Below are 23,214 nucleotides of genomic sequence, written 5' to 3'. Positions count from 1 at the left end.
CCAAGAATAGAGTAGGGGACATAGGAGAGAGGGGGAAAAAATAGAGGCCTAAATGGGTATTAAAAATAACTGAAAGGGACCAGATCCGTGGTATAGCAATTAAGTTTGCATGCACTGCTTCGGCAGCCCAGGGTTCACCGGTTTGAATCCCAGGTGCAGTCCTAGCATCGTTTATCAAGCCATGCTGTGGCAGGCGTCCCACATATAAATTAGAGGAAGATGGGCACAGATGTTAGCTCAGAGCCAATCTTCCTCAGCGAAAAGAGGAGGACTGGCAGCAGGTGTGAGCTCAGGGCTAATCTTCCTCAAAAAAACAAAAAAGAAGTAACTGAAAGGAAGAGAAATAGTCTAGGACTAGTGTAGGACAGAAATGTATATATATTCTGATTTTAAATTCAGTAAAACTTATTTAAGTACTCCAACAATCAACCAAGCTAAACTCCAACTCCACCGTATTTTCTTCTGAGTATGTAATATGTATTGTTTATATACTAGAAAATTCAAGACTTGCATATAAATAAAAAAGGGTCTTATTCTTAAGTTGGTGGAAATCTTTTCCAAATCCCGTATTTGTAAAATTCTTACCCTCTCATTATTAGACCATTCAGAATATACTTACTTGCACCAAGAGTGAGCAAGCCAATTTAAACCATTCAGTTGATAATCTCTTAATTCTAAACCCTCATGTCCTCCAATATAGGATGGCTGTTTCTTTAGTGCTACAAATCTTGGCCTTTGTTTTAATACCTTCAGCAGAAATAAAAGGTAATATGAAGAATTATTAAACATAAGAAATTATATTAAAGGTGACAATCTCAGCTTTTACCATAAATTTTGAAATTTCACCTCAAATCATCAAGCTCAGAAATTCTATAACTCAAAATACATCTAAGGATTCAGCCAAAGGAGAAAGTTTTCAATTACTATAGTAAGAATGTACAGTTCTGTCCTCTTTTTTGAACAAAAAGGATGGAGATAAGCAAGTTCCTGCTGAAATACTTGGGTCTCATGTACTTTACAAGCAAAAGCTATGTTCCATTCATTCATTCAACCACTGCACCAGGCATGATCTAGAAATAAGCCATAACACTGGCTTAACTTTCCACTTGATTTCTGATTTCTATATTACCAGTATGAATTTAATTCAGTCTTATAATAAGAAAACAAATTCTAGCAGTACATAGACCCCAAAACTATCACTTTAAATGCCAAATCTTAAATTAGGCAAAGCAGTCCTGGGTACTTTCTTATGGCTACATCCCTCTTTTCCTTTTCTACCTTCAAAGAAAATATTCACTACCTTTTAAACCAAGCACATATATCTGTTTCCAAGGAATTTTCCCTATTTGGTCTCCCCAACCGACTTCCCACAACAACCAATGCCAATTTATCATCTTTCTGACACAGATTCACTCACCAGGGATAAAAGACTGTGCCACATCTTTGATCACACAGCAATTATAGGACCATTTTCTTACTACCAACCAAGCAATTCTCTCCCTTAGCCCATCTGAAATCAGGATCCAACTCTCTATTTGGGCTTACAAATATTTATGATGAATGAATACATTTTGAGTAACTAAAAATGTCAATACTCACTTTGCAGTCTTTAAAAGGAGTGGTTTTTGATTGATTCCTGCTAAAATACTCATCTATGCACGCTTGAAACTTTTTGGAAATGAGAGCTCCATCCTCCCAGCTGCACTCTGAGTATGGAAGGCCCTGCCATTTGCAATAATAATCAGGATAACCAGCTGCAGACTTTTGATTGGAATGAGCTGTGAGATAAATCAGGTATTTATTTTTTTACATTGAATCTTATCCAAGGAATAATTCTTGGTAAAAAGTACAAATGTAAAAATTAGTCGTCTGGTTTACAATACTCTAACAAGAACAAGCTACTGTATTTGATGTTTAAAGAGTAAATTTAAGATTTTTTTCAGACGATTTCAAGCATGGAAAGATAAAAGTTGAATTAGAATCATTTATTACTAACCAATTATTCGCTCCACTATTTGATACTGCTTATGTAGATCATCTGTAAGTTCTTGCTGGCAATTATAATATTCCACATCTTCTGGAGAAGCATTTTTCAACCTGAAAGATTATTAATCCAGGAATAGACTTCAAAATCTCCCCTACATAACCTATCCCCCCAAACACTATCTGTAGCACAAAATCTCCCATTTTACCACTTATCATGTGAGCCAGTCTGAATAATGAAGAAATTGAAACAGAAATAAAGCATCATTAATTTTTAACTTTAAAAATTTGTAATTTGTAATATGTGAGACACATTCTATGTGTCTATTATCATGGAGAAATTTAGATATGGGTATTCCTAAGAAGTTTTACCTTGAGATGAAATACAAATAAGTCTAGAAACAGTTATTTTAGGTTATCATTTGATTCCTGACTATGCACTCCTTATTAACAAAAAAGCTCAGCAATAATCTTTGAACTATTAAAAAATAAGTATAAGACATATTTACCATCTTTTTGTTTCCTGATCTTTTTTCTTATAATTATCCAATTTTTTCATTCCTCTAACATTCTGCTGCTTAAGGGTTTCTTCTGTCTCCCAAGTATTGTGGATATGGGACCATCCCTTCCATTTAATTAAATACTGGATCTCTCCTGGTTCCTTGTTTTTTTCAAATCCTGCATTTGGGTCACCATCTGCTTCAACTGCATAGATGGTTGTAGTAGCACCAGTAGCTGAAAAAGGAAGCACAATAAATTCCATGTATGTCTATTATAGGAGTATTTCCTTTCAAACTCAAAAATTGAAGAATATGAATAGAAAAATACATGCTCTCTTAAATCACTAAAGTATTAGGGTACAAGAATTTATGGAAAATTATATTACACACATATAAAAGAAACAGAATTTTAGAACAGAAAGATTATCTAATTTAATCTCATTGGTTTTAAAATGAGAAAAAACAAAATCAAAAGACAACAGTATACCTAACATTATACAAAAATTTATAATAACTGACGACTGCAACACTGATAACTGAAAACTAGAATAATGGAAAATCATTTTTTTTTAAAGACTTTATTTTTCCTTCTTCTCTCCAAAACCCCCAGTACATAGTTGTATATATTTTTAGTTGTGGGCCCTAGTTGTGGCATGTGGCATGCCGCCTCAGCATGACTTGATGAGTGGTGCTAGGTCCGCCCCCAGGATCCAAACTGGTGAAACCCTGGGCTGCCAAAGCAGAGCAAGCGAACCTAACCACTCAGCCACAAGGCCAGCCCCTGAAAAATCATCTTTAAAAACTGCATGTTTGAAATCACTACGTTGAAGAGATATCTGCACCCCCATGTTCACTACAGCATTATTTACAATAGCCAAGACGTGGAAACAATCTAAGCGTCCATCAACAGAGGAACAGATAAAGAAAATGGAGAACATATATACAATGGAATACTAGTCAGTCATAAAGAAAGAGAAATTTTGCCATTTGCAACAACATGGATAGATCTTGAGGGCATTACGCTAAGTGAAATAAGTCAGAGAACGACAAATACCAGATGTCACTTACATATGGAATAAAAAAACACCTCACAGAACAAGAGATCAGATTAGTAGTTACCAGCAGGGGGGATATGATGAAGCTGGTCAAAAGGAACAAACTTCCAGTTAAAAGATAAGTTTAAGTATTGGGGATGTAATGTACAACATGATGACAATAGTTAACACTGCTACATGGTATATTTGAAAGTTGCTTAGAGAGTACATTCTAGAAGTTCTCAGCACAAGGGAAAAACCTTCTTTTTCTTTTTTTAAATTGCATCTATATGACATGATGGATGTTAACTAAACTTATTGTGGTAACCATTTTGCAATATTTAAGTCATTACGCTGTCCCCTTAAACTTACACAATGCTGTATATCAATTATATCTCAGTAAAACTGAAAGAAAAAATGTATGTTAAGATAACTAAAAATAACCTACATATTTGAAATGAAAGAAAAAGACATTTTTAAAAAACCAAATTGTTCGTGAAATTTAAACTACTTAAATAAGAACTATTATTTAGGCATGGCGACAGAAAAACTCAAATACGCAGGATGAAAATTTTCTAATTATCTGCAGAAAGAAGTGGGATCAAGTGGATATTTTCTGGGAAGAAAACACTCAGGCTAATAAGCAAAGAATATTTTACAGCAAATAAGCAAAACAGAAGAAAATCCACTCTCTTGGCTTTCAAAATGGAAAAGTCTTCAAAAAATACTTTATTCTAGCAAATATTAGTGAAACAACCAAGCAATAAATATGCTTTAAAAAAAAAATCACCTCCTTTTCTCCCAATCCGACAATCCATAAACCGTTCTATTGTTTCAAATTCTTCTTCCTCAGGTTGAGGAACATCCTCTCCACAGACTTCCAGTAGGTCATCAGAATCTGTTTTCATTTCTTCGTCTTCCTTATAGCTAACATTGACAGTTGCTTGGCGACGAGAGCTCCTTTTATCATTATCATAATCTTCATCATCGTCATCTTCCTCCTCAGATGAATCAATCTGTCTCTTTTTTTGTCCAAGAATCTTCTTTCCATTTTTTGACTTAGATCTAGGGAAGACCAGGGACAGAGAGGTGTTCTATAGAAACACTGGCATAAAACAAGATTTGAGAAAGTATATACAAAAAGGATGAATATCTTCTGTAACTAACATTTTTCAGCATCAAACAGAGAACATACTATACTTACCTATTTTGAGGTTTTCTGCTTTTAACTTTGTTTTTTGGCTCATAATCAGATTCTGTTTCATCACAACTGCTTTTATCTCCATCTTCTTCAGATTCTGAATCTGAACCAGACTGAGATGGAGATCCTGACCCAGACATCTGCCAATCTTCACTGTACATAAAATATATAAAGTATGTTTGTTTATACATATATCACATAGTAAATTTCATCTCCAATAAAATACAAAAATAATCAAATAAACTAAATTACATTCCAGTTAATATCAAACATATTGTTGCTTTCACCTATACTAAGAATATTAAAATGTCTCTGTAGAATAAGAAAAATACTGGATCACACTCCTGTTATCTCCCCCATAACTCAGGAGTTTTGTTATTCATTTAGTTATACCTCAATTATCAGCAAATAAGTAAATGTTATTATTACTATTTTTTTTTTTTTGGTGAGGAAGATTAGTCCTGAGCTAACATCTGTTGCCAATCTTTCTCTTTTTGTTTGAGGAAGACTGTCACTGAGCTAACATCCATTTCACATGTGGGATGCCGCCACAACATGGCTTGATGAGCAGTGTGTACATCCACACCTGGGATCCAAACCCACAGAGCGTGTGAACTTAACCACTATGCCAATGGGCCAGCTCCAGTAAATGTTATTTTGATGATCATTATGGATGAAAACATAACAGGCTAATTTAAAGTGTTTACAGGATTTAATTTTGAAAACCGTATATAGTTGTCATACTTACCCTCTCAAAAAGAGATTCTAATTCCTTTCATTTTAATTTTCTGAAAACTGTGATTTTTAAAAATCTACCCTTCAAAACTGATTTTTAAAAAACGACACATTCATTAAGAAGCTTAGAATACAGTATATAAAACTGTAAAAAAAAAAAAAAATCAGTCCACCTTAACCAACATTAAATGATTACCTTACGGTTCATACTATTTTTAGTCTATTTAGTCTGTTTAATTCCAGTGAACATGTAGAGGAGAAATACTGCATACACATGTTAACATTTTGCTATAATATAATCTTCAAATGAAAGCTACACATGAAGTTCTTATATATACACTATATCCTACCTCACAGCTACTGCTGCTACTCCACTGCTCTGTATCTCTTGCATAAATTATAACTATGTTAAGGGTTACATAAGCAAGCACATATGATAAAACCTGGCTTATGATAAAAACATATCAGAGAAGCAAATTCTTTTTTATCTTGAGATCTTTTCAGAATTTGCACATTAGAAGTAGCAATAGGCAGGATATATCAAAAAGTCTCCATTTTATATTTTTATAATATAAACTACAATGATTTTTATATCCAAGAAATACTACCCATCATCCCAAATTAGTCTTGTTTTTAAAAACATTCTTTGCACTTGTGCTAAATTTAGAAATTACTAACTCTGTGGAAAAGTTACATAGCTGATGAGGCACAGTAGTTGAAAATGCACTTAGTAAACTAGAAGACAGATCTAAGGAAATTAGCCAGAATGTAGCATAGCAAGAAAGGTATAAAAAACATGATACAGTAAGATTCACAGAGGATAGGATGGATGATCCAATAGATACAAACAACAGATATGATCCAAAAAGACAGGGATACCTCAGAGATACTGCAGGTTCAGTTCCAGACCACTGTAATAAAGTGAATATTGCGATAAAAATAGTCACATGAATTTTTTGGTTTCCCAGTGCATATAAGTTATGTTTACACTATACTGTAGTCTACTAGGTATGCAAAAGCATTATATCTAAAAAAAAATTTACATACTTTAATTAAAAAATACCTTACTGGTAAAAAATTCTATCATCTGGTAGAGGGTCTTGCCTTGATATTGATGGCTGCTGACTGATGAGTGTGGTGGTTACTGAAGGTTGGGGTGGCTGTGGCAATTTCTTAAAAAAGACAACAATGAAGTCTGCTGCATTGACTGACTCTTCCTTTCATGAATTCTGTGGTATGCAATGCTGTCTGATAGCATTCACCCACAGAACTTCTTTCAAAATTGGAGTCAAGCCTCTCAAACCCTGCTGCTGCTTTATCAACTAAGTTTATGTAATATTCCAACTCCTTTGTTGTCATTTTAACAATCTTCACAGCATGTTCACCAGAAGTAGCTTCCATCTCAGGAAGCAACTCCTTGTCTGTTAAAGTTATCATAAGATTGTAGCAATTCAGTCACATCATCAGGCTCACTTTTAATTCTAGTTCTCTTTCTATTTCCACCACATCTGCAATTACTTCCTCCACTGAAGTCTTGAACCCCTCAAAGTCATCCACCACAGGAGTTGGAATCAACTTCTTCAAACTGCTGTCAATGCTGATATGTTGACCTCTTCTCATGAATCACAAATTTCACTAATGGCATCTAGAAAGCTGAATCGTTTCTAGAAATGTTTTCAATTTACTGTGCCCAGATCCATCAGAAGAATCACTATCTATGGCAGCAACAGCCTTATGAAATGTATGTCTTAAGTGACATGACTTAAAAGTTGAAATTATTCCTTGATCCACCAGCTGCAGAACAGATATTGTGTTAGTAGGCATGCAAACAACATTAATCTCACTGTACATCTTCATCAGAACTCTTGGGTGACCAGGTGTATTGTCAATAAGCAGTAATATTTTGAAAGAAATATTTTTTTCGGAGCAGTAGGTCTCAACAGCAGGCTAAAAATATTCAGTAAACCATGTTATAAACAGATGTGCTGTCATCTAGGCTTTGTTTTTCCATTTATAGAACACAGGCAGAGCAGATTTAGCATAATTCTTAAGGGTCCTAGGATTTTCAGAATGGTAAACCAGTGAGCACTGGCTTCAACTTTAAGTCACCAGCCTCACTGCATTAGTCCCCAACAAGAGAGTCAGCCTATCCTTTGAAGCTTTGAAGCCAGGCATTGACATCTCCTCTCTAGTTAGGAAAATCCCAGATGGCATCTTCTTCCAGTATAAGGCTGTTACATCTACATTGAAAATCTGTTGTTTAGTGCAGCCATTTTCATTAATTGTCTTAACTAGATCTTCAGCATAATTTGCTGTAATTTCGACATCAGCACTTCACCTTGCACTTTTACGTTACGGAGACGGCTTCTTTTCTTTAAACCTCATGAACCAACCTTCGTTAGGATCAAACTTTTCTTCTGTAGCTTCCTCACCTCTCAGCTTTCACTGAATTGAAGAGGGTCTTGCTCTGGGTTGGGGTCTAGCTTAAGGGACTATTGTGGCTGGTTTGATCTTCTATCCAGACAACTAAAACTTTCTCCATATCAGCAATAAGGCTATTTTGCTTTATCATGCATGTGTTCACTGGAGTAGCACTTCACATTTCCTTCAAGAACTTTTCCTTTGCATTCTAAACTTGGCTACCTATTTGGCACAAGAGGCCTAGCTTTCAGCCTATCTTGGCATTTGGCATTCCTTCCTCACTAAGCTTAATCATTTCTAGCTTTTGATTTAAACGGGAACATGTGACTCCTCCTTTCACTTGAACACCTAGAGGCCACTGTAGGGTTATTAATTGGCTTAATTTCAATATCGTTGTGCCTCAGAGAACAGGGAGGTCCAAAGAGAGACAGGTATAGAGGACCTGTCAGTGGGTGGAGCAGTCAGAAAACACGCAACATTTACCAGTTAAGTTTGCCATCTTATATGGGTGTGGTTCATGGCACCCCAAAACAACTAGAACAGTGACATCAAAAATCACTGATCAAGATCACCATAACAAATGCAGTAATAATGACAAAGTTTGAAATACTGCAAGAATTACCAAAATGTGACAGAGACATGAAGTGAGCAAATGCTGCTGGGAAAATGCCACTGATACACTTGCTCAATGCAGGACTGCCACAAACCTTCAATATGCAAATAATGCAGTATCTGTGAAGTGCAATAAAACGAGGTAGGCCTATAGTACAGAGAGATTTACAGAACAAAAAAGAGAAAAAGTCTGGACATAAAATGACTGAATTTTCAGAAACTAATAAAACACAGCAACTTTCACATTAACGGTGCACAGAACAAAGTACAGAAAGTGGAATAAATAAATCCAAAGCTAGAACAGCAAAGTAAACGTGCAGAATATCAAAGACAAATAGAAAAATAAGAGATAAGACAATGGAACAATGTTTCTGAAGAAATAAGAGAGAAAAAAACTCAGATCATCTAAATATCTGAATTGGGAATCTGAAATACTCTTCAGACTTTGTGGGTCAAGATCTTTAGGAAACTATAGTGAGTTTCTAAATGAGTTCTACAGAGGAAATAAATTTCAAGTGTAGATGAATAGTAAGGAAAGGTACTGACATAAATTAACAGAACCACCCAAAATTCATCATCCACTGGTCCTTACACTCCTATATAGGTTTCCCAAGTTATTAAGATTTTCTGATATTATGACTATGTAGATCTTTGAAATTTAAAAATATGTAGGGGAACAGGGTTACAGGAGACAAACAAGTGGCAGAAAAACCTCGGGTCACCACAGAAAAATAAATGTTAAGGATTAATGGTTTAAATTAACCTAATAAAATGCCATGAACCAAGAATTCACAAAAGTCCGCTTTTGGCAACAATTTTTCACAAAGGAAGAAATATAAAATCATTAGGATTTGCCTGCTATGAAGGTAATCAGTTGAACAAAATGACATACTCTTTATGTTTTTTTCTTTTGATCTCACTCGATGAATCATCAGAATCTTCACTGCTAGAGGAATCCTGCAGAGAAAAATAAAGTTAATGTTATTAATGATTAGAATTTAACCATTACATAAAATTTTTGCTTGCCATACTATTTTTCGCTTTGCTAATAAGAATAACTGTAAAGCCTATTCTCTTATTCCATATTGTTATATTTACACCATTAATTAGCACACAAAGTAATAACACTTTCATTGCAAATTTATAACCCAACCAGTGAAATTAGGTAAATATCACAATGTCAGAATTTTGTACAAAACTTTAAAATCTACCATCTCTGGGGACCATTACTGTTGCCTAGCATGGCCTTAAAAATGAATCATCATTTGTCAAATTTTACCTATTATTTTTCTTTCCCAATAGACAATTTTTGATATAGTTCTTCCTGAATGGTTTTGTGCAAACACACATGCATGTGAGGTCATGTGCACACAGGAACTACAATGTTTACAGCTGCAGCCTATTCTTTTAAAACTACATTGAGAATTCTATTATTCTTCCATATAAATGATTTAATAGTACAATATTTCTTCATTCATATTATGTGTGTGCATACATTGTGTTCGTGTATGTATATTTCCTTTGTACTCACATTTATTTCTAGCTTTGCTATTATGACTAAGTACACACAAATTACCATTGCTTGTTTTGGATTAATCCCTGAAGGTGGAATTATTGGATAAAAATGTGTCTATATTTTAAGGCTCTTGACACACATATTTAAATGCAGTTATTTCCTATCTATTCTTTCAAAACACTTAACTGTTTCTAATAATTTCATATATACCTACCCAGTACAAAAGTGTCTTCTTTTAAAATAACAGCTTTCATAATGAAAACTCACCTCTTCTGATCCACTATTAGATGAAGCTTGATGTTGTTGCTCCTGCTGCTGCTGCTGCTGCTTCTTAAGCATTGCAGATCTTTGAACAGCCAGAATGCTAGGGCTAGATTTCCAAAACTTTAACAGAAATATTAATCAGTGAAGGAGAAAGGTTTGAGAGAACTGAAAAAAGATTAATTTATTGAAAAGCAGTATCAACTTTTTCACTGCCTCCAAATAATGAATTAAAACTATTTCAATATTCACATTATATGTAACACACTATTATTGCAATATAATTAAAATGCTGAGCTTTAGTTGTATATAAAAAATTTATGGTGTGGTGAGTTTCATAGACAGACAATATTAAGCAGTATGTTCTTTGGTGGTAAGAGTATTATTTTCAAAAACAAAGTGATAACCTGAAATACTAGTGCTACTCAAAGTGTGGTTGCCTACTTTTTTAACTGGTGTGAGATGAAGAGTTTGAGTGAGAACGCAAATCAACTATGTCACTAAGCACAGTTTTAGTTCAGCTGACTTTCTTTTTTAGTAACAAGATTTTCTCCATGAAGGAAGTTGTGTGTTCATTTATATTCTGGCCCAAGCATCTTATCGTTACTGGTACTCTAAGTAACATTACTGTATATTATTATGAGGTACAGTCAAGTTTTAGCAAATCTCGCAGTAGCTTTTTTCAAACAGAATGGCCCTGAGCTTATTATATCAAGTATCTCCAAGGAAGCAGAGCTCTGTGGAATCTTCTGCTATTAGCAATCAAGTGTCTCCTTTGAAGATCTTGAGAGTAGAGATCAGACACTGTAAGACTAACAAGAAGACCTTAATGGCCTTTAATTTTTATCCACGAGACACTGAATATTTATGAAACTCAATTTCTGCCTCAGAAAGAAGAAAAAGTTTTATTTGTGTGTGTTTATTTTGTACTTGCTGTTATGAAGTTACAGACTGCTTCTCTTGGAAGCCAATCAGCCCATACATATTTAACCACAAGTTTGAGAATAGTTGAAATGTTTAAAATTAATGTTTTCTAAAAGCTAGATTAACAATGCTATAAACCAATGCTATAAAAATGTATACGGGACAGAAAGAATTACAAGTAACACAAAAGTATTACAAAATATTACAAAGCAATACAAGTAATACAAGGATCTACTTTTCATTGGATACTTTATTACCTCAGCTCCATCAACTTTCGGGGGTTTTGCTTGAACTTTACTTTCTCGGGAAGTGTCTGACTCAGACTCTGACTGGCTGCCCGATTCTGATCCAGAGTCAGAGTCACTGCTACCTGACTGGCTACTGCTTCCATCACTACTGCTTCCAGAACTCGAACCAGATCCAGAGCCTGAAGCTGACCCAGAATCATCATCCGACTGGCTACAATTTGAAAATAAACAGATTTCAAACAAAATTCATCAGGAATTTAATTTTTCTTAAAAGTCAAAAGAAAGCTCCAAATCATTAAACTTTGCATATTTCATATTTCAACTTTCTATAGCCAAATAGAAACAGGAACTAATGTTAATCTACACTAATAACAAATACTTGATAGATTCAGTACAGTTTTGGTTAAAACATTAGCAATCAGATCACACTCTTCCTCCAAGATAACGAGCCAAATCTATCAAGTGCAGAACCTTGGGCTAGAAACTTGGAAAGAAGTTTAAGCCACAGTCCCTACTCTTAAAAGGCTATTTAGCTGTAGTAAATAAAAAGTAGGAACCGTGTAAAGAAAAGGTTAAATGTGTTGAAGATTCTCAGAGTAACAGGTAGAAAAGAAACTTATTAGCAGTTTCTCTTTGTTTTCAAGTTTATACCTATGGTCTATCATTCCAGCGGAAGATAATTTAATATAATTAAGCTATGACAAAATACAATTTACCAAAAAATAAAATCAGTAATTGCTTCTCTGAGAAAATCACTGCATGGTTCCACAGTAATAAATCTAAAATAATAACGGATTCTCACAATCTTTCCTAACCTCTACACATACACGTGTGAAAGTTCATTGGGAAACTATCCTTTTCTCCATTACCCATTTTCAGCCCAAGGTAGCCTAGAAAAGGTTTGGACTAAACACCTAATTGTAAATTGCTATTATCCCCAAGGCCATTTGTTCACATGGTGTTTACATTTGAATTGTTGAAAACTACGGCATTAAATTTTTGATACAATGGTAGACTCAGCTTTTGATGTAATTTCATCTGGCTTTATGAGAAACAACAGGTAATGTTTTATGTATATACAGGAAAATTAAAGCTTCATGTCCACTGCTGTAATTTTCAGAAATACCACCAGATGGAAGTATTACTCTAAGAAAACATCACAATATTAAAAGTAGTAATTCCTTTCTAAAACTAATTTCTCTTTTTCTAGAGCAAGGAATTAATAGTTTCTTCATGAAACACAGACATAAAAGTTTGAAAGAAGACTTTTGATTCCAAAAGTTACATATAAATTAAATGCTTCAAGTGTGAACAAAAACAATTTTTTTTCTTTTTAAAGATTGGCACTTGAGGGGCTGGCCCCATGCCCGAGTAAGGTCAGTTTGCACAATCCCCTTTGGCGGCCCAGGGTTTCGCCAGTTCAGCATACTACAACTAGAAGGACCCACAACTAAAAAAATATACAACTACGTACCAGGGGGATTTGGGAAGAAAAAGCAAAAAAAAAAGATTGGCACCTGAGCTAACAACTGTTGCCAATCTTTTTCTTCTCCCCAAAGCCCCCTGGATAGTTGTATATTCTAGTTGTGAGTGCCTCTGGTTGTGCTATGTGGGATGCCACCTCAGCATGGCCTGACAAGCAGTGCCATGTCCATGCCTGGGATCGGAACCAGTGAAACCCTGGGCCGCCGAAGGGAAGCACACAAACTTAACCACTCAGCCACGGGGCTGGCCCCCCAAAACACAAATTTTTAAAATCTAGGGATCTAGTGTAAAAAACGTTTTTCTTCATAGAAACAGTAAACAAAAATTTGCCTCTTAAAGACTACAATATCAAGATCATTTTTGCCATAATTTCTACCCTCTGGTCACATGGTTCTGAGTTCCAAAAACAACATTGTGCCTTTTAATTTAAAAAGAAAAAACACTACCATATTTTACTTGGGTCCCTGGAGAGAAATTTCAGCAAGAATATTACAGAAGATATTTTCCTGACACACAATTTTATTTCTCCTTAAACCCACTAGGTAAGAGACATCTTTCATTTATTCAATAAACTTTGAGAACTATTAGGTATTAGGCATTGGAAGACTGAGATGAGACAAAATCTCTAACATTAAAAGAATTTCTGGGACCAGGTTGGTGGCGTAGCAGTTTAAGTTCATGCACTCTGCTTCGGTGGCCCAGGGTTTGCAGCTTTGGATCCTGGGCACGGACCTACGCCCCACTTATAGAGCCATGCTGTGGCAGGCGTCCCACATATAAAGTACAGGAAGATGGGCACCTATGTTAGCTCAGGGCCGATGTTCCTCAGCAAAAAGAGGACTGGTGGCGGATGTTAGCTCAGGGCTAATCTTCCTCAGGAAAAAAAAGAACTTCTAACCTAGTATGGAGAGAGAGTCATGTCAACCACTAAATATCATTCTGTGCTATGTTTAAGATAATTGATTCAGGTGTATGGGGAGCACTGAAGATACAACCGGTACAGCAATCGAGGAACATTTAGAAGAAGGTGCAGTTGAACTAATTCTTTAGGAAAGAAGAATTAAGCAGAAGGGGTATCACTTTAATTGCTTATAAGCTTCTTGAGGGTACTGTTTATTTTTTCCATAGTACCTACCACAGTACCTTACACAGTGGTATCATGTAAGTGTTCAATAAATATTTGAAAAGTAATGAATGATTGAATTTAGGGGGCTATCTTGGGCCTATATTCTTAATTATATCATGATTAGTCATTCCAGATGAATAGCTAGCCAAAAGTCCTCGTCAATAAATCGAAATTCTTAAGTGAGCGGCTGGCCCCGTGGCTGAGTGGTTAAGTTTGCACACTCCGCTGCGGTGGCCCAGGGTTTCAACGGTTCGGATCCTGGGCGCGGACATGGCACCGCTCATCAAGCCACATTGAGGTGGGGTCCCACATGCCACAACTAGAAGGACCTGCAACTAAGATAAACAACTGTGTATGGGGGAGGTTTGGGGAGATAAAGCAGAAAAAAAACCAAGAAGATTGGCAACAGTTGTTACCTCAGGTGCCAATCTTTAAAAAAAATTTAAAAAACAATAAAAAAAATTCTTAAGTGAATGTAGGAATCTTTCCTTTCATAGGTTCTTTCAAAGAACCTTTCAGAGATTCTGCTTTTTGGGAAGTAGTAGTTCTGGCTGAAGACAAAAGCAAACAGCCGAAGTCCAGGCTACTCTAATGGCACAGGTTTATTGTTAGAATGGCTTTACATCAGGTATTAGAAGCATAAAGTCTTTACTCCCTTTATTTAGTTGTTCTTAGTAGGATTAAGAATATACAAGGAATAAGTAAGGTATCTTATATACTGCCGTAGAACGATCTCCAAGATATAGTTAGGTAAAAAAAAAAAAAGCAAGATACAAAACAATGTTTATAGTATGCTTCCTTCACATAAGAAAGGGGAAATATTTATACACACTTGCTTATACTTTTAAAAAAGCAATAACAGCAGCATAAACCAACAATTAAGTTAAAAATGGTTACCTACAAAGGGAGGGAGGAAGGTAGAGAACGAAGAGAGGGCATGAGGATTGAAATGAGTGGTCACTTTTAGAACCATGTAAATGTTTTACAGAATTTATTTTAAAAGAAATTCCTAAAAATTCAAAGAAAGATATATATAGGTTGAGGAGAAAAAAATCTCTATTGACATAAAATTTTGAGCTGAAACAGGTGAAATGTCTCTCCCTGATAAAGTAATTCTATTTCAGCTGCTGCTCCTAAAGTTCTTTCTAGAATAAAAATCTGAGAATGGGCTAACTTTTTAAGACGTCAGTGTTTCAATAACAAAGTTCAAACATCCATGAGGCCATGCAGGAATTTCTCTGCCAACCTATCTCCAACCAGTTTTCCACTTTAACCCTTAGTTCTAGTGATGGCAAACTACTTGCAATTCTCTGAGAGCCGGTTTCTCTTTTCACTTCCTGCTTCTGCACAATTACGTCCCTCCTCTGCCCATTATAAAATTCTTACTTGCGCCTCACCTCACATGCACTTTTCCAACAAATTATCTCCTGACTCCACTCTCAATCCAACCTTAAATTAGGCATCCTTCCTCAGCGCTCCCAAAAACATCCTGTGCATACTACTATCTGAGCTGTGAGCACACCACGTAAAAATCATTGTAGTTTTCTGTTTTGTTTTTTGGTATCCTACCTTTGGTATTCTACCTTATGTTCCTAGACTGCTGGGGTCTTCACTTGTTGCCCTTTGTATGCTGAGTATTAAATCAAGAACTCTATATGTTTGAAGGGTGGATGGATGTATAGATCAACAAACCACAGATACATACGGGTACAAATTCTTGTATAAAATTCACAAATATAATTTGGCTATGAGAAGTATTTCTGAGCTCCAACTAACATTTTATTTATTTAAGTAATAATCAATACCACTGATCTTCTATATAACATAAGTATCGAACACTACTGAAGAGTTATCCTTATTAATTATATTAAATCTTACTAGCACAATAAAGCAAACACTGAATTCTTTTCCTCATCTTTCTCAATTCACAAAAGAAAACCCATCATCATATTTATGGGTACTTTGATAAAATTACATTGTTTTCTTACGGTAAATTAAGTAGAAATATCACAATTAAAAGATAAAACAGCAATTCAAATTAAAGTTTCTTTTCAAGCTTATTTTTACATTCAATTTCAAATATAAACAAGACAGTGATACAATGAATTACCACATAGTATCACCCAGCTTCACAATCATCAACTTATACCAATCTTGTTTCAAATAATCCAGCTTTCCCCCCCACACAATCTCAGACATTTTAAAATTTCATCCAGGGCCAGCCATGGTGGCCTAGTGGTTAAGTTTAGTATGCTCTGCTTTGACAGCCAGGGTTTGGATCCCAGGCGTGGACCTACACCAATTCTGTTAGCCGGCATGCTGTGCTGGTGGCCAACACACTAAAAAAGAGGAAAATTGGCACAGATGTTAGCTCAGGGCAAATTTTTCTCAGGGAAAAAAAAAATTTTCATCCATAAATACTTCAGAACTCATATGTAAAAGAAACCCAACACTTTTTGAACATCTACAATACCAGTATCACACCTTTAAAAAGTCACTTATGCCTTAATATTAAATATGAAATCAAATATTAACTATTCAGTTCAGTTTACCTCTTTAGTAGCATGATTATCTTTCTTCCACTGACTGAATGAGAATCCCAAGTGCAACACTGCACTTGAATCACGTATTTCTTAAGTCTTGTTCATTAATCTGACAGTTCCCTCTCCCTCTTCCCCCACTCCGCTTTGCAATTTATTTTATGGAAGAAATTAGGTAGTTTTTCCTGTAGACTTTCCTGCTTTCCAGATTTTGCCGACTGCATCTCTGTGGTATTATTTAAGATTTTTTTTCTGTCCCTTGCATTTCTTGTAAACTGCTGTTTAGATCTGGAGTTCAGCGCTTCTTGGCAGGAATATATTTAAGAGTTGTTGTGGACTTCTATCAGAAGGAACTTAACGTTTGGCTGTCTCTTTTTGTGTGAGGTTAAGTTTGATCTGTGGGTTCAGGTACTTTCAGCCTTATCCATCCCTTATACAGTTCCCCATAAGCTCTATTCTTAATGTTTTTAGCAGCCACTGATCACATGGCTTCACATACTATTCATTTAGAGGCAGTAAAATGGTGATATTATATCATTTCTTCACTAGTAACGGTGGAATCCTTGTATAAAGAGAAATTTTCCCTTATCATATTTGTTATCCTGTCACTGTTCACACAGGAAAGGCATTTTTAATCTTTTCCCTTATTTCCTAGTTTTGAAAATGAGTTAAATTGCTAGCATCCTTTCAAAATAGACAATTTTTAAAGTCTCATTATGAACTCATGGATTTGAAATTATTTGATGAGTTTTAATCCACTGTCAGTATCATTGGTGATTCCCAAACTGTCCTATCTTTAGCCAACAGGAAACCCTTTATTAGTTCCTGAGTCCTTCTGACAAGACCTCAAATACTCTTTAATAGCCTCCTCACTTTCTGGTCTGACAAGACGAACCAGGCTCATTTTTGTATTTCTTGTCTCAGACTGTAACACAGACATTTCATCAAAAAGTCCTGCTTCTGTGTAAACTGGAAATTTTAAACTGCAATCTGAGCACTAGGTGAGCCGCCTACTACTACTACTACTGACTCGGTCATTGTCTTTTTTAAACACATGGCCTTTTTTTCTTTTTAAAGATTGGCACCTGAGCTAACAACTGTTGCCAATCTTTTTTTTTTTTCTGCTTTTTCTCCCCAAATTCCCCCAATACATAGTTGTATATTCTAGTGTGGGTCCTTCTAGTTGTGGCACATGGGACACCACCTCAGCGTGACCTGATGAGCAGTGCCATGTGCACACCCAGGATCCGAACTGATGACACCCTGGGCCGCCAAAGCGGAGGGCGTGAACTTAACCATTCGGCCATGGGGCTGGCCCCTGGTGATTGTTTTTAAGATTTTTTTTTAATGGAATGAGCTAGGATATGTGTATTTTTTACAGACAATGCATTAAGAATTTATACTAGTATTCCCAATTCAAACTCATTGGTGTTTTACTTCTGTGATTTTATATTTATAGCATCACTTGGGTTCAGTTGCTTGGTTCCAAATGACACTAATAAATTTGGTTTATCTTAGAATAAAAATATAATAATTTCAAAATAACAATACTATTATTATCAACAATATGATTACTGAATGGTAAGATTTCTTTACAATTCTTTCTGTCCTCACACCCATAATCAAATTATTGCTTTAAATTCAACTGAAACAATTTATTTCTGCATGGCCAGCAATTTGGATTAACTAGGGTCATTGCATTTTTTCATTTTTAGGAACTGCTTTTTACTCATTTTGATTTAATGTTGTTTTATTACTTACTTGGATCCAACTTGAAAGCTACAAAAATTACAGTCAAAGTCCAGCTTCCATCCTTGTCTGCTCTACACTATGTCTTCTCTCCCCTACAATAATTATTTTTAAGTGTTTATTTTCCCTTCCTTCAACACAAGCAAATTATGAATAAGAATATATGTTTATATCCCCCTTTCATAAATAACCATTAACATATTTAGACTCATATAAATGATATATTATACACATATTGTATCCTGGAGATCATTCCACAGCAGTAGATATATTCTCCTTTCCTTTATGCAACTGCATATACTCTATTTTATAGATACATCACAGCTTCAACTTGTCCCTGAAAGATGAACATGCTTTGTTTCCAGTCCTTTGATACTACAAACAATATACAAAAAACGGCCCTTTGGATATCTTTTGGTATTTATGGCAGTGTTTCTCTTGATTTGCTATTTACCAACCAAAGTAAACATATCCCCTTTGAAGTTTTAAATTTATAACCACCTAGCACCCAGATCTCGATTTCTAAATACTATCCCACACTTAAATAAACTAGGAGTCCTTTGAGACATGGCAGATTCTAGGGCTGGAACAGGAAAGGTACAAGACGAACCTAAACAATCTTGCTGTGCTAAAAAACAAAATACTTAAAAAAAAGAAAAAGATGAGGGCATGTCAAAAGGACACAGAAAAAAAAAAAATAGGACACAGGAGCCAACTTGAAGGGGCTTCCACTGGCCAAATCTGAGTTCAGCATCAAAATGGACAGTGAAGGATTATTACCTAATAGAAAACAGTCCTTGAGTCCATACTGATGATAGGTAGTCAGACAGACAGACAGGGGAGGGCTCTCATAGAGCTCTGAGTGCCAACTGGTAAATGTGGACAGGGTGATAGTGTTAGAAAGTTATCATTTTGCAATCATCATCGAAATACTGGTTTAGGCAAGAAACATCAAGAGATGTTAAACCTAGGGGAAGAGTATGATGAGTAAGATATCTGCACAGTCTTAAAGTATCTTCTCACAAATTGCTTAGTAGCTACAATGGGTAAATTAGAAACTACAGTGGAACTACAGACACCACCTTGTCGTGGTGATCAAAACTAATGTCACCAAAAGGGACAGATAGACAATATGAGCTGCCAGATATGATACATTTGAGAAAGAAATATCAGAATTTACACAGTACTCCAGCCAAGGATCCACAGGGTAGCGCATGCACAAATTGAACTGAATCATAAGTGAACAGAAGACAAACCCAAATTGAGAAATATATTCTGCAAAATAACTAGCCTTACGGCCTTCAAAATGCTAAAGTCATGAAAGACAAAGAAAGGAACTGTTCCACATTAAAGAAGATTAAAGAGACAGGACAGTCAAACGCAATGTGATCTTAGACTGGACCCTGTCCTGAAAGATGACTGGGATGACTGACCAAACTGGAATACAGACTGAAGGTTAAAGTACTGTTTCAAATGTAAATTTTTCCGAACTTATTAACTATATAGGGTTTTGTTCTTAGAAAACATATGGTGAAGTATTAATGTGTAAAGGGGCATGGATTTTTGCAACCTACTCTCCAATAATTCAGGAAAAATAAATATATCATATATACAAGTATATAAAGAAGGAAGAATAACAGGGAAATGGGGCAAAAAGTTAAAAATTAATGAATCTGGGCAAAGGTATTAAATAAGTTCTTGGTACTGTTCTCGCAACTTTTCTGTAACTTGAAATTAATCCAAAATAAAAATGTTAATGAACAAAAAAATTATTTTTCCAATACCACATGCTTTTACTAATATTCAGTATTGTGAAATCTCATTTGCAGGTAGTAAAAGGTATAAAAAGGAAATTTAGAAGCCACAAGTCGAACATGAAACACGCAAGTAGATAAACAGTGATGTGAAATATGAAAGCATCTGATGTAAAATCAGTCAATAACATGGTCAACCTAGACAGATGAAAATATACGAACTGCACAGAACTTTTCCTTAAGGGACCTGAAAAGGTAAAAATATTAAGGAAGGGAAATTAAAAACCAACAGTATACAACAGCTGCCCAAGAAAATGCAGTTGCCTAACTTAGCATGTCTTCTTCCTTTCCTTAGTAACAGAAATCCCAACATCATGGTCACCCCGTATAAAAGAGTACATAGCACACACTCCCTGCAGTTAAACATGGCCACCAGCTTAAGTTCTACAAATGCGACAAAAGCAGAAATGTTGGGTTGTACTTTCCAGAAGACTGTTCAATGGGGGCTGACTCAGCTAGGAGATGCTCCCTTTTTTGGTCCTTCTGATTTGCCTTCAAAGTTTGCAGCTGACAGGAGGAAAAGATGGGAAAATTGCTCAAAATTTACATCTCCACAGGTTCTTCTAGTATAGAGACCAATATTCTTTTCCAATATTCCCAAGGTTATTATAAGTCAGTGTTCTTAATAACCTGAGTGACCAGAAAAAATTAATATTCTGTTCAGTAAGACATGAAAATCCATTTTTAAACTGTTTTTTCAAGTTAAATTTTTAAGAACTTTAGTGCAGCTTTGATCAATGGTTTACTTCCTCATTAGTTTAGAGAAATGCTTCTCAAACTAACCAACATCAAGATCACCATGCCTCTCCAATTGTTTAATTGCATATGCCTGGGCCCCATCACATATCCCGTGGTGAAGCCAGCAGTAAGGCTGAGCTTGAAGGTTTTAAAGGTGTATGTTCATTCTTGGGATAAAATGACTAAAATCTGATCTCTGCCTGCTTCTCCAACTCCATCTTAAAACCACTCTCCTATCTCTATGCTGTACCCTAGCCTGACTGACTTCCTTCTGTCCTTGAATTTGCCAAGCTTTCTCCCCTCAGAACCTTGGTATGAAGCAGTTCCCCCTACCTGGAAAGCTTGCTAATCCCCACTCCACCTTCTTCCCTAGTACTCCTACCCTACTACTCTCTCACTTCTCAAATTGAGTGTTCCTAGACCACCTCCTCCACACTAGAGAACACACTCTCAGCACAATGTCTGGCACTTAGTACTTCCTTAACAGAAGCTAGTATGAGCACAGGGGTGTTTTACTTAACAACTGTATCCCTACTTTCTAGCACTCTACCTGACTCTGAAAATATATTTGTGGATTAATAAAAGGCTAATACCACCTCCTCTTGCTTTTTATTTGAAAACACCACAAGCCTAAGTCTTTCACAGAAATCTCCTTGTTCCTTCCTCCTGGTGCCAGCCTCTACTTTTCTTTTGGGTTTTTTCTTCCTCCAAATCATCTAATTTAAAATTGCTTGGGGTAAAATAATTTTAAGAAACTTCTTTTGAAAAAAATCAGAAAATCTGGAAACACTGGGTCCACTTCCCACATGGTCACAACTGTCTATACCTAAAGTAGCACTAGGGGCCAGCCTGGTGGTGTAGTGGTTAAGTTCACACGTTCTGCTTTGGCCACCCGGGGTTCACTGGTTCAAATCCCGGGTGGAGACCTAGCACCGCTTGTCAAACCATGCTGTGGCAGGCATCCCACATACAAAATAGAGGGAGACAGGCATGGATGTTAGCTCAGGGCCAGTCTTCCTCAGCAAAAAGAGGAGGAGTGGCAGCAGATGTTAGCTCAGAGCTAATCTTCCTCCAAAAAATAAAATAAAATAAAGTAGCACTAGTTCTTTTCGAGGATGCAAATGATCTCCAATTCACCAGTCGTCCCCCTCAAACAAATGTCTCCTACTCAGACAGCTTCATTTATTTATGTTTTCTGCTTGGCCCTTATGGCCCTTTCTCTCATTTATACTCTAAGACAAAATTTAAAATAGCTCTTTATAACTTTCAAAATATTTTCATACTGCATTCTATTTTATCTTCATAAAAAAAGAATGTTCTTGAACGCACATATAGGGAATTTTTCTAGACCCCTTTTCAGAGGAGACAGTCCTTCCAGGGTCCCAGCTTTAAGGAGACTTAATTTCACAGTCAAATACTTAGTTACAATCCCAACCCTGGCTTCCTTCCTGAGGGCCTGTATCCCTCCAAATATCCCCTGTGCTGCCATATGTGCTTGGAGCTTACTGTTCGGACTTTGAGTTCCCTATTGTTCCTGGTACATGGAAGTTTGCTTTCAAGTTCAGCCATGCACCTACTTTTTTCCCTTTACTCTATCTTATTTAGCATTTTCACGTGTTTGTGGGGGAGGAAGTGCTCCAGGAGTGAGTCTATGCTAGCTTAGCTCAGAATATGACAGAATAGCAACACCTCCTTTCTGTGTACCCAACTCTCCACTCAAATCAGTCCTTTGAACTAAAGAAAACACTAAGACCTAGTAAGGAGATGAGAACGATATAGTCTCAAGTGCATAAACAAAGATTCTTCCATATTACAAGGAAAAAAAAGTCTTCAAGTATTCTTTGCATTTTTGTCAACTGGAAACCAGTCTGCAATGGAACACAAAAGAAGAATGAGTAAAATAATGAGTGACCTTCTAAGACAATGGTAGCAATGGGCAGCTGCTTTCCCTATGACGAGATCATGAATAGAAGAAACTAGCCCTGATAAATCTTGGAATAGACTGAAAAAGTCAAGAAAGTGATATAGGAGTGGGAGTGGAAGTACTAAGGAGGAATGGAAAGAATATCTCAAAACAGAAGCACTAAAGAAGGAGGAAAAAAGACTGTGTATTTAAACATTATATGTAAATCAGACTACCTACATCAAAGGTTTAGATCAATGATTTCTCATTTTAATTCTATTAAACAATGCATTCATTTATTTACTTCTTTTTGCCCCTAGTACATAAAGATTTCCTTTCCCACTCCCCTACTTTTTCTTAAACTGGTAGCAGAATTTGGATGGATTAGACTCTGGGGAGAAGGAGGCGGCATGCTATAGGATAC

General features: G+C 35.9%; 1 protein-coding gene across 2 annotated transcripts in view; it reads right to left on the bottom strand.

Annotated features, from left to right (window-relative positions):
* The window catches only part of CHD1 (chromodomain helicase DNA binding protein 1), a 79,645-nt gene that overhangs the window by 41,662 nt on the left and 14,769 nt on the right, over positions 1-23,214 (bottom strand). For both annotated transcript variants that reach the window (XM_023617929.2, XM_023617930.2), the window contains exons 3-11: positions 11,445-11,646; positions 10,270-10,386; positions 9,379-9,443; positions 4,722-4,871; positions 4,308-4,582; positions 2,493-2,718; positions 1,997-2,097; positions 1,600-1,778; positions 620-747 (exon numbers count right to left, since the gene is read on the bottom strand). In XM_023617929.2, coding sequence (XP_023473697.1) covers positions 620-747; positions 1,600-1,778; positions 1,997-2,097; positions 2,493-2,718; positions 4,308-4,582; positions 4,722-4,871; positions 9,379-9,443; positions 10,270-10,386; positions 11,445-11,646 — 1,443 coding nt within the window. The remainder of the gene's footprint in view (positions 1-619; positions 748-1,599; positions 1,779-1,996; positions 2,098-2,492; positions 2,719-4,307; positions 4,583-4,721; positions 4,872-9,378; positions 9,444-10,269; positions 10,387-11,444; positions 11,647-23,214) is intronic.

Source organism: Equus caballus, chromosome 14, assembly GCF_041296265.1.
Source record: "Equus caballus isolate H_3958 breed thoroughbred chromosome 14, TB-T2T, whole genome shotgun sequence".
In the NCBI taxonomy this organism is placed as follows: domain Eukaryota; kingdom Metazoa; phylum Chordata; class Mammalia; order Perissodactyla; family Equidae; genus Equus; species Equus caballus.
Note: the sequence above shows the minus strand (reverse complement) of the source record. Positions and strands in the feature narration are given on the sequence as shown.